Here is a 16,297-nt window from a genome sequence, read left to right as displayed (position 1 = left end):
AAGACCTCATGGTCCAGATAATTGGGGCAGAACTTGATGAGGTTTCTCTCAACAGATGACTGTCATTGTCAAGGTCAAGGACCCTGAGGACTGAGGGACTTTAAGATGCTTTGGATTCTTTACTATAAACTATATTCTTTTCTATCTTCATGGAATCCATCTCTTTTTGGACTGACCTGACTGTATTTATTTAAATAAAGACAGAAAAAGCTTGATTCAAAGCCAACAGTTTTCCTCAGGGCTCCAACTTATTCATATATTTATTTATTTATTTTTATTAGATATTTTCTTCATTTACATTTCAAATGCTATCCCGAAAGTACCCTATACCCTGTCCCCTCCCTGCTCCCCAACCCACCCACTACTGCTTCCTGGCCCTGGCATTCCCCTGTACTGGGGTATATAATCTTCGTAAGATCTAGGGCCTCTCCTCCCATTGATGGCCGACTAGGCCAACCTCTGCTACATATGCAACTAGAGGCACAGTTCTGGGGGGTACTGGTTAGTTCATATTGTTGATCCTCCTATAGGGTTGCAGACCCCTTCAGCTCCTTGGGTACTTTCTCTAGCTCCTTCATTGGGGGCCCTGTGTTCCATCCAATAGATGACTGTGAGTATCCACTTCTGTATTTGCCAGGCACTGGCATAGCCTCACAAGAGACAGCTATATTAGGCTCCTGTCAGCAAAATCTTGCTGGTATATGCAAGTGTCTGGATTTGGTGGTTGTTTATGGGACGGATACCCGGGTGGGGCAGTCTCTGGATGGTCGGTCCTTCTGTCTCAGCACCGAATTTTGTCTCTGTAACTCCTTCCATGGGTATTTTGTTCCCCATTCTAAGAAGAAAGAAGTATCCACACTTTGGTCTTTCTTCTTCAGTTTCATGTGTTTTGCAAATTGTATCTATCTTGGGTATTCTAAGTTTCTGGGCTAATGTCTGCTTATCAGTGAGTGCATATCATGTGTGTTCTTTTGTGATTGGGTTACCTCACTCAGAAAGATATCCTCCAAATGCATCCATTTGCCTAAGAATTTCATAAATTCATTGTTTTTAATTGCTGAGTAGTGCTCCATTGTGTAAATGTACCACACATTCTGAATCCATTCCTCTGTTGAGAGGCATCTGGGTTCTTTCCAGCCTCTGGCTATTATAAATAAGGCTGCTATGAACATAGTGCAGCATGTGTCCTTATTACAAGTTGGAACATCTTCTGGCCCAGGAGAGGTATTGCTGGATCTTCCGGTAGTACTATGTCCAATTTTCTGAGGAACTGCCAGACTGATTTTCAGAGTGGTTGTACCAGCTTGCTATCCCACCAGCAAAGGAGGAGTGTTCCTCTTTTTCCACATCCTCACCAGCATCTGCTGCCACCTGAATTTTTGATCTTCGCCATTCTGGCTGGTGTGAGGTGAAATCAGTGTTCTTTTGATTTGCATTTCTCTGATGATTAAGGATGTAGAACATGTTTTCAGGTGCTTCTCAGCCATTCGGTATTCCTCAGTTGAGAATTCTTTGTTTAGCTCTGTACCCCATTTTTAATAGGGTTATTTGATTTTCTGGAGTCCAGCTTCTTGAGTTCTTTATATATATATATATATATATATATATATATATATATATATATATATATATATATATTGGATATTAGTCCCCTTTAGGATTTAGGATTGGTAAAGATCCTTTCCCACTCTGTTGGTGGCCATTTTGTCTTATTGACAGTGTCTTTTGCCTTACAGAAGCTTTGCAATTTTTTGAGGTTCCATTTGTCGATTCTCAATCTTACAGCACACTCAATTGCTGTTTCATTCAGGAATTTTTTTCCTGTGCCCATATCTTCAGGACTTTTTCCCACTTTCTTCTCTGTAACTTTCAGTGTGTCTGGTTTTATGTGGAGTTCCTCGATCCACTTAGACTTGAGCTTTGTACAAGGAGATAAGAATGGATCAATTCACATTCTTCTACATGATAACCACCAGTTGTGCCAGCACCACTTGTTGAAAATGCTGTCTTTTTTTCACTGGATGGTTTTAGCTCCTTTGTCAAAGATCATGTGACCATAGGTGTGGTGGGTTCATTTCTGGGTTTTCAATTCTATTCCATTGATCTACCTGTCTGTAGCTGTACCAGTACTATGCAGTTTTTATCACAATTGCTCTGTAGTACAGCTTGAGGTCAGGCATAGTGATTCCACCAGAGGTTCTTTTATTATTGAGAATAGTTTTTGCTATCCTAGGTTTTTTGTTATTCCAGATGAATTTACAAATTGCCCTTTCTAACTCAGTGAAGAATTGAGTTGGAATTTTGATAGGGATTGCATTGAATCTGTAGCTTGCTTTCGGCAAGATAGCCATTTTTACTGTATTATTCCTGCCAATCCACGAGCATGGGAGCTCTTTCCATTTTCTGAGATCTTTGATTTTTTTCTTCAGAGACTTGAAGTTTTATCATATAGATCTTTCACTTCTTTAGTTAAATACCAAGGTATTTTATATTATTTGTGACTATTGTGAAGGGTGTTGTTTTCCTAATTTCCTTCTCAGCCTGTTTATCCTTTGTGTAGAGAAAGGCCACTGATTTGTTTGAGTTAATTTTATATCCAGCTACTGCACTGAATCTGTTTATCAGGTTTAGGAGTTCTCTGGTAGAAATTTTAGGCTCACTTATATATACTATCATATCATCTGCAAATAGTGATACTTTGACTTTTTGTTTTCCAATTTTATCCTTTTTATCTCCTTTTGTTGTCTAATTGCTCTGGCTAAGACTTGGAGTACTATATTGAATAGGTAGGGAGAAAGTGGGCAGCCTTGTCTAGTCCCTGATTTTAGTGGGACTGCTTCAAGTTTCTCCCCATTTTAGTTTGATGTTGGCTACTGGTTTGCTGTGTATTGCTTTTATTATGTTTAGGTATGGGCCTTGAATTCCTGTTCTTTCCAAGACTTTTATCATGAAAGGGTTTTAGATTTTGTCAAATGCTTTCTCAGCATCTAACGAGATGATCATGTGGTTTTTGTCTTTGAGTTTGTTTATATAGTGGATTACATTGATGGATTTCCATATATTAAATCATCCCTGCATCCCTGGGATGAAGCCTACTTGATCATGATGGATGATCATTTTGCTGTGTTCTGGGATTCGGTTAGAGAGAATTTTATTGTGCATTTTTGTTTCAATATTCATAAGGGAAAATTTTCTGAAGTTCTCTTTCTTAGTTGGGTCTTTATGTGGTTTAGGTATAAGAGTAATTGTGGCTTCATAGAATGAATTGGGTAGAGTACCTTCTGTTTGTATTTTGTGGAATAGTTTGAGGAGAATTGGAATTAGGTCGTCTTTGAAGGTCTGATAGAACTCTGCACTAAACCCATTTGGTCCTCTGCTTTTTTTTTTTTTTTTTTTTTTTTTGTTTGGAAGACTATTAATGACTGCTTCTATTTCTTTAGGGGATATGGGACTGTTTAGATCATTAATCTGATCCCGATTTAATTTTGATACCTTGTATCTGTCTAGAAAATTGTCCATTTCATCCAGGTTTTCCAGTTTTGTTGAGTATAGACTTTTGTAGTAGGATCTGATGATGTTTTGGATTTCCTCAGGTTCTGTTGTTTTGTCTCCCTTTTCATTTCTGATTTTGTTAATTAGGATACTGTCCTTGTGCCCTCTAGTTAGTCTGGCTAAGGGTTTATTTGTCTTGTTGATTTTCTAAAATAAATAAATAAATAAATAAATAAATAAATAAAACAAAACAAAAAACCCAGCTCCTGAATTGGTTGATTCTTTAAATAGTTCTTTTTGTTTCCACTTGATTGATTTCAGCTCTGAGTTTGATTATTTCTTGCTGTCTACTCCTCTTGGGTGAATTTGCTTACTTTCATTTTAGAGCTTTTAGGTGTGCTGTCAAGCTGCTAGTGTATGTTCTCTCTAGTTTCTTTTTGGCAGCACTCAGAGCTATGAGTTTTCCTCTTAGTATTGCTTTCATTGTGTCCCATAAATATGGGTATGTTGTGGCTTCCTTCTCATTAAACTCTAAAAAGTCTTTAATTTATTTTTTTATTTCTTCCTTGACCAAGTTATTATTGAGTAGAGTGTTGTTCAGCTTCCACGTGAATGTTAGCTTTCTATTATTTATGTTGTTATTGAAGAGCAACCTTAGTCTGTGGTGATCTGATAGGATGCATGGGATAATTTCAATATTTTTGTATCTGTTGGGGCCTGTTTTGTGACTGATTATATGGTCAATTTTGGAGGAGGTACCATGAGGTGCTGAGAAGAAGGTATATCCTTTTGTTTTAGGATAAAATGTAGATATTTTAGATATTTGTTAAATCCATTTGTTTCATAACTTCTGTTAGTTTCAATGTGTCTCTGTTTAGTTTCTGTTTCCAGGATCTGTCCATTGATGAGAATGGGGTGTTGAAGTCTCCCAGTATTATTGTGTGAGGGGCAATGTGTGCTTTGAGCTTTACTATAGTTTCTTTAATGAATGTGGATGCCCTTGCATTTGGAGTGTAAATATTCAGAATTAAGAGTTCATCATGGAAGATTTTTACCTTTGATGGGTATGAAGTTCTCCTCCTTGTCTTTTTTGATAACGCTGGGTTGGAAGTCGATTTTACTCGATATTAGAATGGCTACTCCAGCTTGTTTCTTCGGACCATTTCTTAAAAAATTGTTTTCCAGCCTTTTACTCTGAGGTAGTGTCTGTCTTTGTCCCTGAGGTGGGTTGCCTGTATGCAGCAAAATGTTGAGTCCTGTTTATATAGCCAGTCTGTTTTTCTATTTCTTTTTATTGGGGAATTGAGTCCACTGATATTAAGAGATATTAAGGAAAAATAATTGTTGCTTCCTGTTATTCTTGTTTTTAGAGTTGGGATTCTGTTTCCATGGCTGTGTTCTTTTAGGTTTGTTGAAGGATTACTTTCTTGCTTTTTCTAGGGCGAGGTTTTCGTCCTTGTGTTGGAGTTTTCCCTTTAGTATCCTTTGACGGGCTTGATTTGTGGAAAGATATTGTGTTAGTTTGGCTTTGTCATGGAATACTTTGCTTTCTCCTTCTATGCTAATTGAGAGTTTTGCTGGGTATAGTAATCTGGGCTGGCATTTGTGTTCTCTTAGGGTCTGTATAACATCTGTCCAGGATCTTCTGGCTTTCATAGTCTCTGGTGAGAATTATGGTGTGATTCTAATTGATCTGCCTTTATATGTTATTTGACCTTTTCCCCTTACTGCTTTTAATATCTATTTTTATTTAGTGCATTTGTTGTTCTGATTATTATGTGTCAGGAGGAATTTCTTTTCTGGTCCAGTCTGTTGGGACTTCTGTAGGCTTTTTGTATGTTCATGGGCATCTCTTTTTTTAGGTTGGGGAAGTTTTCTTCTATAATTTTGTTGAAGATACTTGCTGGCCCTCTAAGTTGAAAATCTTCATTATCATCTGTACCTATTATCCTTAGGCTTGGTCTTCCCATTGCATCCTGGATTTCCTGGATGTTTGGGTTAGGATCTTTTTACATTTTGCATTTTCTTTGATTGTTGTGTCCATATTTTCTACAGACTCTTTTGCACCTGAGATTCTCTCTTCCATTTCTTGTATTCTGTTGCTAATGCTCACATCTATGGTTCCTAATTTCTTTCCCAGGGTTTCTTTTTTTTTTTTTTTTTTTTTTTTTTTCTTTTTTATCGTTTTATTGAGTCATTGTGACTTTCACATCATGCTCCCCAATACCACTCATCTCCCCATCCCTTCGTATCCACCCTCCACCCTTGCAACCTCTTCCCCAAATAAAATAAGATAGAAAAGAAAATCTTGTTGTGGAAGCTGTAGTGTGTCACAGTATGTCACCCAGTACACCCTTTGTCCACATTTCTTTACTTGCCGATGCTCATTGCAATGAGTTATTGGTCTGTTTCAAGGTCTTTAGCTTTCAGGACACTATCTATACTGGATCTTCACTGGGACTTTTCTGTATATCCTGTTACTGACCTGTGTTGTGGAAATCCTGCAGCTTTGGACCTGTGGCCCTTTTACATGCTTCAGAAGATAATAAATGTTTCCCAGGGTTTCTATCCAGAGTTGTCTCCCTTTGAGTTTTCTTCATTGTTTCTACTTCCATTTTTAGATCTTGGATGGTTTTGTTCAATTCCATCACCTGTTTGTGTTTGCCTGTAATTCTTCATGGGATTTTTGTGTTTTTTCTTTAAGGACTTCTACCTGTTTAGCAGTGTTTTCCTGTGATTCTTTAAGGGATTTTTGTGCTTCCTCTTTAAGGACTTCTACCCTTTTAGCAGTCAGTGTTCTCCTGTATTTCTTTAAGTGAGTTATTAATGCTTTTCTTTAAATCCTCTACCAGCTTCATGAGATATGATTTTAATCCCAAATTTTGCTTTTTGGGTGTGTTGGGGTCTCCAGGACTGGCTGAGGTGGGAGTACTGGAATTTGATGATGCTGAGTGGTCTTGGTTTCTGTTATTAAGATTCTTAGGTTTGCATTTTGCCTTCTGGTAATCTCTGGTGTTAGTTGTTTTAACTGTCTCTGGCTGGAGTTTGTTCTTCCTGTGATTTTTTAAGCTTCTGTCAGCACTCCTGGGAGTCCAGCTCTCTCCTGAGTCTCAGTGATCAGAGCACTCTCTGCAGGCAAGTTCTCCTTTTTCTTGCAGTGAAGGTGCACAGAGGTCTGGAGCTCAGCTCTGCCTCCTGGCTGAAGTTGAAGGCCTGAAGGGACCCTGACCAAGGAGCTGTGTTGCTTCTGTATCCCACATGGTCTCCTGTGGTGACTGGTCTCTGAGAGACCCTGGGTACAAGGTGATGCTCTCACCTGAGTCCTGGGGTCAGAGCCCTTTCTGGAGGCCGACTCTCCTCTGGCAGGGAAGGTGCCCAGAGGTCTGGGTCTCAGCTCCAATTCCTGGCTGAGTCCTGGGGTCAGAGTCCTCCCTGGAGGCCATCATATTTTTATTGAGACCCTAATTTGTGGTAGGTTCTGGTCTAGATATTGGAAATTCAATAGTGAACCCACAAAGGAAAGATCTGCTTCAGTCTTTATTTGTAGAATGACATCTTCCCAGCATTACAGCCATAGGAAATTGTAGCAGAGCAGCTTTGACTACTTGCAAGCAACCCTCTCTATCAGGCCTGTTGCCACCACTGATAGAAGCAGGTAGAGAGAGTCCATAGGTTAGATTGGAGATGCCAGGCACTCTTGCCTATACTTTCCTCTCATTTTTGTGTAACTTTGCTAAACTGCATGTAGTTTCAACAGTCTTGTGAGGTGGTAAGACAATACATACAATATGTGGAAGGTAAATTGAAGTGTGGTGGTGGAGACTCCTATTTATGCTGCTACAAGGAAGTGATCCATGCTAGGTGAGACATTTTAGTGACGTGATTGCTTGGGGGCCACCTAGACACCCCAAAGTAACGCTTCACTCATGCCTATAAATGAGCAGAGAAGAACTCATGTTACACTTTTATGGAACTCAAATTGGGCAGGAGCTGATGCAGAAGCCATGGAGGGGTGTTGCTTACTGACTTGCTCTTCATGGCTTGCTCAGCCTGCTTCTTTATTGATCCTAGGATTACCAACCTAGGGCTTGTCCACACAATGGGATGGGCCATCCCATATTACTAATTAAGAGAATTCTCTACAGGTTTGTCTACAGCCAATCCTTACAGAAGCAATTTCTCAGTTGAGTTTCCTTCCCCTCAAATGATAAGAACCATGCCAAGTTGCCATTGATATTAACATAAAACTAGACAGCACACTGGGATTTGAGGCATGTGCCAGCAGCTTTGGCTATGCTTATGTCTAAACTGGGTCCAAGACAGATTAAATAACTATCCACTCATTGAAATAGTACATCTCACCTCTCATAATCAAAAGACCTTTGTCAATTTGCTCTGGCTTAGAGTGGTCACCATTTCCACAATGTGTTCTTCTGTTTCACAATTCTTCCTGAAATGCCTCGGAAAAATCCTGCCCCATTTTCAAAGATGTTACCATGGTGATAAAAACCATCCCTATAGGTCATTGCTTTCGAAAGAATACCACTCTTGCAGCTAGTTTCCTGAAGGCACTTTTGACATCCTTGTTCCGAAGACTATAAATTATGGGGTTTAGCATTGGAGTCACCACTGTATAGAACACAGACATTATCTTATCCTGTTTCTTCCTAGTTTTGGTGTTTGGCTGCATATAGTTAAATATTGCAGACCCATAGAAGAGGACAACAACAATGAGGTGAGATCCACAGGTTGAGAACACCTTGAGTCTCCCCTCTCCAGACTGCATCTGGATCACAGTGGATATGATGTTCCAGTAGGAGATGAGGATGAGGGAGACAGGTGCTAGGAGGATTACCACACCCATTGCAAAGATGGCCATTTCTGTGCTGTAAGTATCTGCTGAAGCCACCTTCAGAAGTGCAGGAAGTTCACAAAAGTAATGGCTGACTATGTTCTGCCCTCGATAGGGAAGATGGAAAGCAACAGCAATATCTACCAAACATACTAGGAGCCCACTGGCCCAGGACCCTAGGGCCAACTGCAGGCATAGTTGTTGGGTCATGATGGTGGAGTAGTGCAGTGGTTTGCACACAGCCACATAGCGGTCATAGGACATCACCGCCAGCAGTGCACACTCTGTACACCCAATCTGAAGGGAGACAATTACCTGTGTCACACAGCCCCAAAAGGAAATAGTTTTCCTTTTTACCAGGAAGTGGGACAGCACTTGAGGAACAATGCTATTTGAGAAACAGAGATCTGCAAAAGAAAGATTTCTAAGAAAAAAGTACATGGGGGTGTGGAGTCGAGAATCCATGAGGATGAGGACAATGATGAGCAGGTTTCCAAGTACAGTCAGAATGTAAACGATGAAGAAAAGGACAAACAGGAGGATCTGAGTCTGTGCATCTTGCGAAAGGCCCAGCAACACAAATTCATCTACAAAGCTCTGGTTTTCTCTTCCCATTGAGATGTTTTTGTATCTACCTGTTTGTCAGAAACAATAAGAATGCAGTATGATTGAGTTCATGACCTTCAGTCATATAGAAGGGGCTTGCATTAAAAGTGATGTGTAATTGGGTAGTTCTAGGATTTCATATTTTTCTTCTAACATGTTCTAATGAACATATCTGCTTATTTTTATTCTGTTTGTTTGCAGTGTACAATAGCCTCATCCCCCATCCTCCAAATCCTTCTTATAACCACTGCTTTTTTTAAAAATTAAGACCACTGCTGGTTTTTAAATAGATAAAATGCAATATAGTTTAAATTCTCCTGGGAGGGCTGGAAATATGTCTCTGATGTTAGGAGAACTCTCTGCTCTTCCAAAACACCCAGGTTCAATTCTCAGCAGCTGCATGACAGCTTATAAATGCCTTTACTTTTGTTTGAGAGACTATGATGCCCTCTGTTAGTCTCTGAAGGCATTAGGCACATATGTGATGCATAGATATAACTACTCATGGACATTAAGAAAAAAATGAAAGTTTCTGGCTAGTTTTGACAGGAGGGTTAAAATTCATATATGAAAAAAGAAAAACCAACTTAAATTTTTATGATGCATGAAACAATTGTTCATGAAACAATGAAGAAAATATGAGTTACACTTGTGATATATGTGGAAAGGTGTCTGTGAAATAATAACATGGTTGTGACAGTACTGGAAGAGAACATTTAAGGGAGTTGCTAGATAAAAGTGACATTCAGCACATATCAAAGAAAATATAAACTAAGTTCAAAAATGGTATTCCAAAGAGTATACACAGACTGTGAAGAAGAAATTGTGGTGCACAATGTGTGTAGAGAGTTAGAACTTCAAATATTAAGACATTATTAAAGAAATTTATTTATATCGTAGTAATTCAGATAATACTATCTCTGTGAAATTAATAGAGAATTAACAATTAAACTCAAGAATAGTTTGGGTCTAATGCTCATGGACTGGTAGGATTAATATAATTAAAATGGTCATTTTACCAAAAGCAATCTACTGATTCAATAAAATTCCCATCAAAATTCCAATACAATTTTTTACAGACATTAAAAGAGAAATTCTCAACTTCATAAGGAAAAATTAAAACCACAGGATACTCAAAACAATCTTGTAATATAAAAGAACTTCTGTAGGTATCACCATTCATGATCTCAAGTTGTACTACAGAGCAATAGTAATAAAAACTGTACAGTATTGGTACAGAAACAGACACATTGTTCAATGGAATCAAATTGAGGACCCTGAAATAAACCCACACACCTATGGACACTTGATTTTTTGATAAAGAAGCCCAAACCATACAATGAAAAAAAAAAAAGAAAGAAATCATCTTCAACAAATGGTGCTGGTTTAACTAGATGTCTGCATGTGGAAGAATGAAAATAGATCCATATTTATCACCCTGCACAAAACTCAAATCCAAGTGGATTGAAGACTTCAACAAAAAACCAGACACACTAAATCTAATAGAAAAGAAAGTGGGGGAATAGCCTTGAACACATCGGTATAGGAGAAAACTTACTGAAAAGAAAATTAATGGCTCAGGCTCTAAGATCAACAACTGACAAATGGGAACTCATGAAACTGAAAGTCTTCTGTAAGGGAAAGGATACTGCCAATAGGACAAAATGGCAGCCTATAGATTGGGAAAAGATTTTTACCAACCCTATATCTAACAGAGGGTCAATATCCAAAATATATAAAGAACTCCAGCATTTAGACACCAACAAACCAAATAACCCAATTAATAATAGGGTACAGAGCTAAACAGAATTCTCAACAGAGGAATCTCGAATGACCAAGAAGCAATTAAGGAAAATGTTCAGCATCCTTAGTCATAAGGAAAATGCAGATCAAATGACTCTGAGATTCCATCTTATATCCATTAGAATGGCTAAGATCAAAACATTTGGCAGCACATGCTAGTGAGAATGTGGAGCAAGGAGAACACTATTTCATTGCTAGTGGGAGTGCAAACTTTTACAACTACTCTGCAAATCAATTTGGCAGTGTCTTAGGAAACTGGGGATAGTTTTACCTCAAGACTCAGCTTTACTACTCCTGGGCATATACCCAAAAGATGCCCCACTATAGGACACTTGCTCAGCTATGTTCATAGAAATTTTATTTATAATAGCCAGAAACTGGAAAGAACCCAAATGTCCCTCAACAGAAGAAAATGTGGTTCATTTATATAATGGAATACTACTCAGGTATTAAAAACAATAATATCAGAAAATTTGACGGCAAATGGATGAAACCAGAAAATATCATCCTGAGTGAGGTAACCCAGGCCCAAAATGACATGCATGGTATGTACTAACTTGTGAGTAGACATTAGCCAGTAAAGTGCAGGATAACCATGCTACAATTCACAGACCCAAAGGTGGATAGAGGGAGGAAACTGGGTGAGAAAGGGAACGGGGATAGTAACCAGGTGTAGGGGGGAAGGGTTGAGATTGAGAATGGAAATCTGTGGTGGGTATCTCTGGGAGTAGCTAGATGCCTGGGACTGGGGGTAGGGTACAGGGAGTTTATGGGGGTGAGCCTAGCCGGGATTCCTACTAGAGGGGGATATAGAGACTGAAATGGCTACCTCTTGTAGCCAGAGGAGGGAGAAAGACATCAATTTACTCACAAAACCATAACCTAAAATTGTTCTTGCCTACAAGATATACAGGGATAAAATGGAGCAGGGACTGAGAGATCAGCTAACCAATGACTGCCTCAACTTGAGACCCATCCCATGTGAGAGAGACAACCCCTTACACTATTAATGATACTCTGCTATGCTTGAAGACAGGACCCCAGCATAACTGTCTCCTGAGAGGCTACATCCAGCACCAGATGGAGGCAGATGTAGGGACCCACAGCCAAACAAAAGGTGGAGAATGGGGAGTCTATTGGAAGAGTGGGGAATAGAATTGAGCAAGCCAGATGGGTCAAGGACACCTTAAGAAGACCCACAGAGTCAACTAACCTGGGAGCATGGGGGCTCATAGAGGCTGGGTCACTGACCAAGGAGCATGCACATGGGCTGCACCTAGGCACCCCTGCACATTTGCTGCAAAAGTGAAGTTTGGTCTTCATGTTGGACCCATAACAAGTGGAGCCCAGGCTCCCCCAGTCTCTGTCTCATGCCATTCAATCCCCTTCCTCCTAACTGGACTGTGTGTTTGGACCTCAGTGGGAAAGGATGTGCCTAGTCCTGCTGGGACTAGTTGTCTCAGGGTGGGGTGGTATCCAAGGGGGGCTTCCCCTTCTCTAAGGAGAAAGGGAGGGGGCAATGAGGGGAGAAATTTATAAGGGTGGGACTGGGATGTGAAGTGAACAAAATAAATTATTGCAAACAAAGGAATAGTTTGGGGATAAATGATAAAAGAAAAAATAATAAAGGATTATTAAATCCATAGAGGAAACAACATTATTAAAAACATCTATCTGATTAGAAACAAAAATGTCTTAAAATCTACTCTTCTCCAAAACTTAGTTGGATATAAAACAAAGCAGAATAAAACACCTCATAATTGATCAAAAATTAAATATTTTGTAATATTTGAATGTGAAAGAATCTTCTTAAGGTATTGATAAGCATAACCATTAAATTAAGATTGCTATGTTGTATCACATAGGAGCTTAACAGTGAATGATTGATTAAATACTATCTAGAAAATCTAGTTATTATATTAAAGGGTTTTGAAAAATCAAGAATAAAAGAGCTCTTCATTAGAAAAGATGGGAAGATGAGCCCAGTCTGTAGGGTGCTTGCTTTGCAAGTGAAAGGACCTGAGTTACATCTGCAGAGTGTACATAAATAGTTCAGGCATGGTGGCACACACTTGTAATTTCAGTATTGAGGATGCAGAACAAGGCAGATTCTTGGGGTTCACTTGCTGGTCAGCCTTATCGACTTGGCCAGTTCCAGCTAGTATATACCGGGGATTCGTTGGTTTCTCCTTCCACAGTGCTGGGACTATAAACCCATGTCACCACACCCGGCATAAATTTTAATGTATTCTAGGGATTGAACTCAAGCCTTTATGCTTCCAAGGCAAACAATTTATTGGCTGATGTATTTCCCCTACCTGGGAAAGGAACTTTTAACAAGCAAGTCACAGAAGAAATACAAATGACAAAAGAAGGGATCAATTCATCCTCCCACAGAACTGTAGAAGTATAAAATGAAGTAACAATTAGCTGTTCTTTCTATCTTACCAGATTGGCAGAGGTAAAGTAGAATAAAGTCACCCAGTAGCATGAGTGTTAGTAAAATATCCCTCAAAGGAGCATGAAAATATAAGAAATCATAAAATTAATGTTCCCTAGTAAAGAATATATGGAGTGAGGTGACCCGGACCCAGAAAGACAACTGTTGTACGTTCTCTCTCAGCTGAGGTTCCAACTCCATATCTTTAGATGTGATGACATAACCTGCAGTAACTGAAGAAACTCATAAAGTAAAAAGGGACCATTTTGGGTGTGTGTGTGGGAGCAACAGAGAGCAAAATAATAGCAGAGCACCAGTGATCTGAATGGAAATTTGAAAAAAAAAAAAGGTAGCTCTAACTAGTGAGGAGCAGGATGAGGAAAAAGGTGGGTAAAATAACAGGATGTCTGAAAAACTCCTAAGAAATCATACTACTACTATTTACCTAAAATACCTATAGTATATGTAAGTCAATGAATAAATCTACATGTACATTTTAAATAAAAATATACCATCTTGACTGACAATGCTCCAAAGAGACAAAGACCACCTAACAAAGACTCCAACACCAAACATGAGAAGCCCTTTTTTTGAGTTGTTAATCAGGATTATTCAAGAGACTTCCAACAATCATTGTAAGCTACTGCTATTGCCATCACCCCATTCCCCCAATCTCCGGGAGATAGAAGGTAAATCCCTATTGCAAAAGATACCATGTTCTTTGGACACAGGGCCCAGGAGCCTAGAATTATTAGATCTAACCATAAAACCTTCCCTTCAAAGACTAGCTTACATGGTAGCAGAGGTGCCCTTCAAGCTTCCAAAGCACAGAGACAACCAACAGAGACAACCTACATAGCTATAATGTCAACGAACCACAGCAATAACCAGTATGATGCTATGACAGAAAGGCTGCAGTTGTGATACACATATCTTAGCTGTAATCATTAATTCTCTAATTGGGCTTAAGACCTGCTCATAAAGAGGATCAATATGGCTGCCTAAACATGACCTGACAAGGCAGTTCACCAATAGGCATGCTAACATGGAAGGGGAAAACTCAGGACACCCCAGCTCTCATCTAAAGAACTATAGGCAATAAGGAATGCTGAGAGAGAGAGAGAGAAATAATCTTCCCCAGGGAAGAGCATATACACTGGTTCTCCAACTCCAAATTAGCCCTAAAAACATACATATCATGTGTAACATTATATGATAGATAAAACACACACACACACACACACACACACACACACACACACACACACACACACAGAGAGAGAGAGAGAGAGAGAGAGAGAGAGAGAGAGAGGAGAGAGAGAGAGAGAGAGAGAGAGAGAGAGAGAGAGAACTGTTGAAGAAAAAGATGCCATGGATTTGGAAGATATCAAGGTGGTACAGTTGCAAGGAAAAAAGAGAAGGGAGAGATAATATAATCTCTAAGAAATTAAAAAAATAATAATTCAAACACAAGGGTCCCTGAGTTCTGACAATTGGTTGGGTGTAAGTATCTGCATTTGGCTCTTTCAGCTTCTTGTTGGGCCTCTCTTAGGGCAGCCATGCTAGGCTCCTGTCTGTAAGCACACTATAGCATCTGTAGTAATGTTAGGCCTTGGAGCTTCCCCTTGAGCTGGCTCCCAATATGGGCTGGCCATTGTACCTCCTTTCCCTCAGTTTCTTCTCCATTTTTGTCCCTGCAGTTCTTTTAGGCAGGACCAATTCTGGGTCAGAGTTTTTGTCTGTGGGATGGCAACCCCATCCCTCCACTTGATGCCCTGTCTTTCTACTGGAAGTAGACTCTACAAGTTCCCTCTTTCTACTATTGGGCTTTTCATCTAAGGTCCTTCTCTCTAAGTCCTCTCAGTGAGAGAAGAAGCACCAAACCCTTCAGAGACTTAAGGCCCCAGGGAGCGGGGAGGTCTGGTGCAGTGGGGACTGGGGACATCCTCTTGGAGACAGGGGAGGAGGAATGGGATGAGGAAATGTTGGAGGACTAGGGGGGGATAACAACTGGACTGTTAAAAAGATTTAATAATAATAATAATAATAATAATAATAATAATAATAAATAACAATAAAAGCGAATGTTCCTTTGTTCCCTTGTCCCCTGAAAATACCAATGTTTGGCACTTTATATCTCATAAGTAACTATGTATAAACTAAACTATAGTTTAAACATAGGTTAAATTAGTTATAGCTTTCCTATAAAATAGAATCTATGCAGTATAATAAATAATTGGTAAGAGTACTGATGTCTGAGTTTACATACATGAATTGGTTAATAGGATTTTGCATTGTTTCTGAAAATATTACAGAAATGGCCACAGTGATAAAGATAATGACAATACGATGATCTTAATTACATTAATTAATCAATTGTTAATACATTTGTGTTTTCCAGGAAAAGATGTCTTACATATGTTGTACATACACACACACACACACACACACACACACACACCAAGCCCAACCACATGCACACATGTTCACACACAGTAATTAAATAAATAAACATATCATAATAAAAAAGCAGACTGAAAGGTAACATATATAGATATAATTTTGTATCTATGGTATATATGTGGAATTGATACCCTTATCACAGTGCTGATTTCAACACTGAACAAAGAACAGGTACTTAAAATTCTGGTAGAGTCTATAGTAGATACAGGATTCCTCTTTATCTACTGGGAGTATTTTCTAAGACCCGAGTGGATACTTCAGGCTGTGGTAAGTATCAACTCTTATAACTCCTATTTCTTACACAAACATATAAAAAATTAACTTATATGTTAAGTACAGAAGAGCATTGACAACAAAAACTAATAAATTAGAACACTTATGAAAACATAGTATAATGAACATTATGTGAATATGATGTTTCTCTTTTGAAATATTGAATATACATATTAATATAATTCATGGATTGTGGTCAACAATGGGTGACTGAAGTCAGGGATAGCAAAATCATGGGTAAGGTGGAAGCATTGCACTAAGACTATGGGCTACAGAATAAATTTAGAATTTGTAGATACACATATATATGGGGAAATGTGGTCTTATATCAAAAGAGTAAAAAGGACAGTAGAGTAATAAATGAGTGA

General features: G+C 38.9%; 2 protein-coding genes across 2 annotated transcripts in view; both read right to left on the bottom strand.

Annotated features, from left to right (window-relative positions):
• Positions 1 to 16,297, bottom strand: part of Nlrp14 (NLR family, pyrin domain containing 14) — an 84,649-nt gene that overhangs the window by 41,827 nt on the left and 26,525 nt on the right. The window lies entirely within an intron of this gene.
• On the bottom strand, positions 7,948 to 8,979 carry Olfr716 (olfactory receptor 716). The gene has a single exon (NM_146604.2). The coding sequence runs from the start codon at positions 8,957 to 8,959 to the stop codon at positions 8,015 to 8,017; it is 945 nt and encodes a 314-aa protein (NP_666815.1). The 5' UTR covers positions 8,960 to 8,979; the 3' UTR covers positions 7,948 to 8,014.

Source organism: Mus musculus, chromosome 7, assembly GCF_000001635.26.
Source record: "Mus musculus strain C57BL/6J chromosome 7, GRCm38.p6 C57BL/6J".
Classification (NCBI taxonomy): Eukaryota; Metazoa; Chordata; class Mammalia; order Rodentia; family Muridae; genus Mus; species Mus musculus.
The sequence above is the reverse complement of the archived record's forward strand: the minus strand, read 5'-3'. Positions and strand labels throughout refer to the sequence as shown.

Bases quoted from the DNA above. Each gene is read 5' to 3' on its own strand.
- Olfr716 (NM_146604.2), bottom strand. From the start codon at position 8,959: ATGGGAAGAGAAAACCAGAGCTTTGTAGATGAATTTGTGTTGCTGGGC.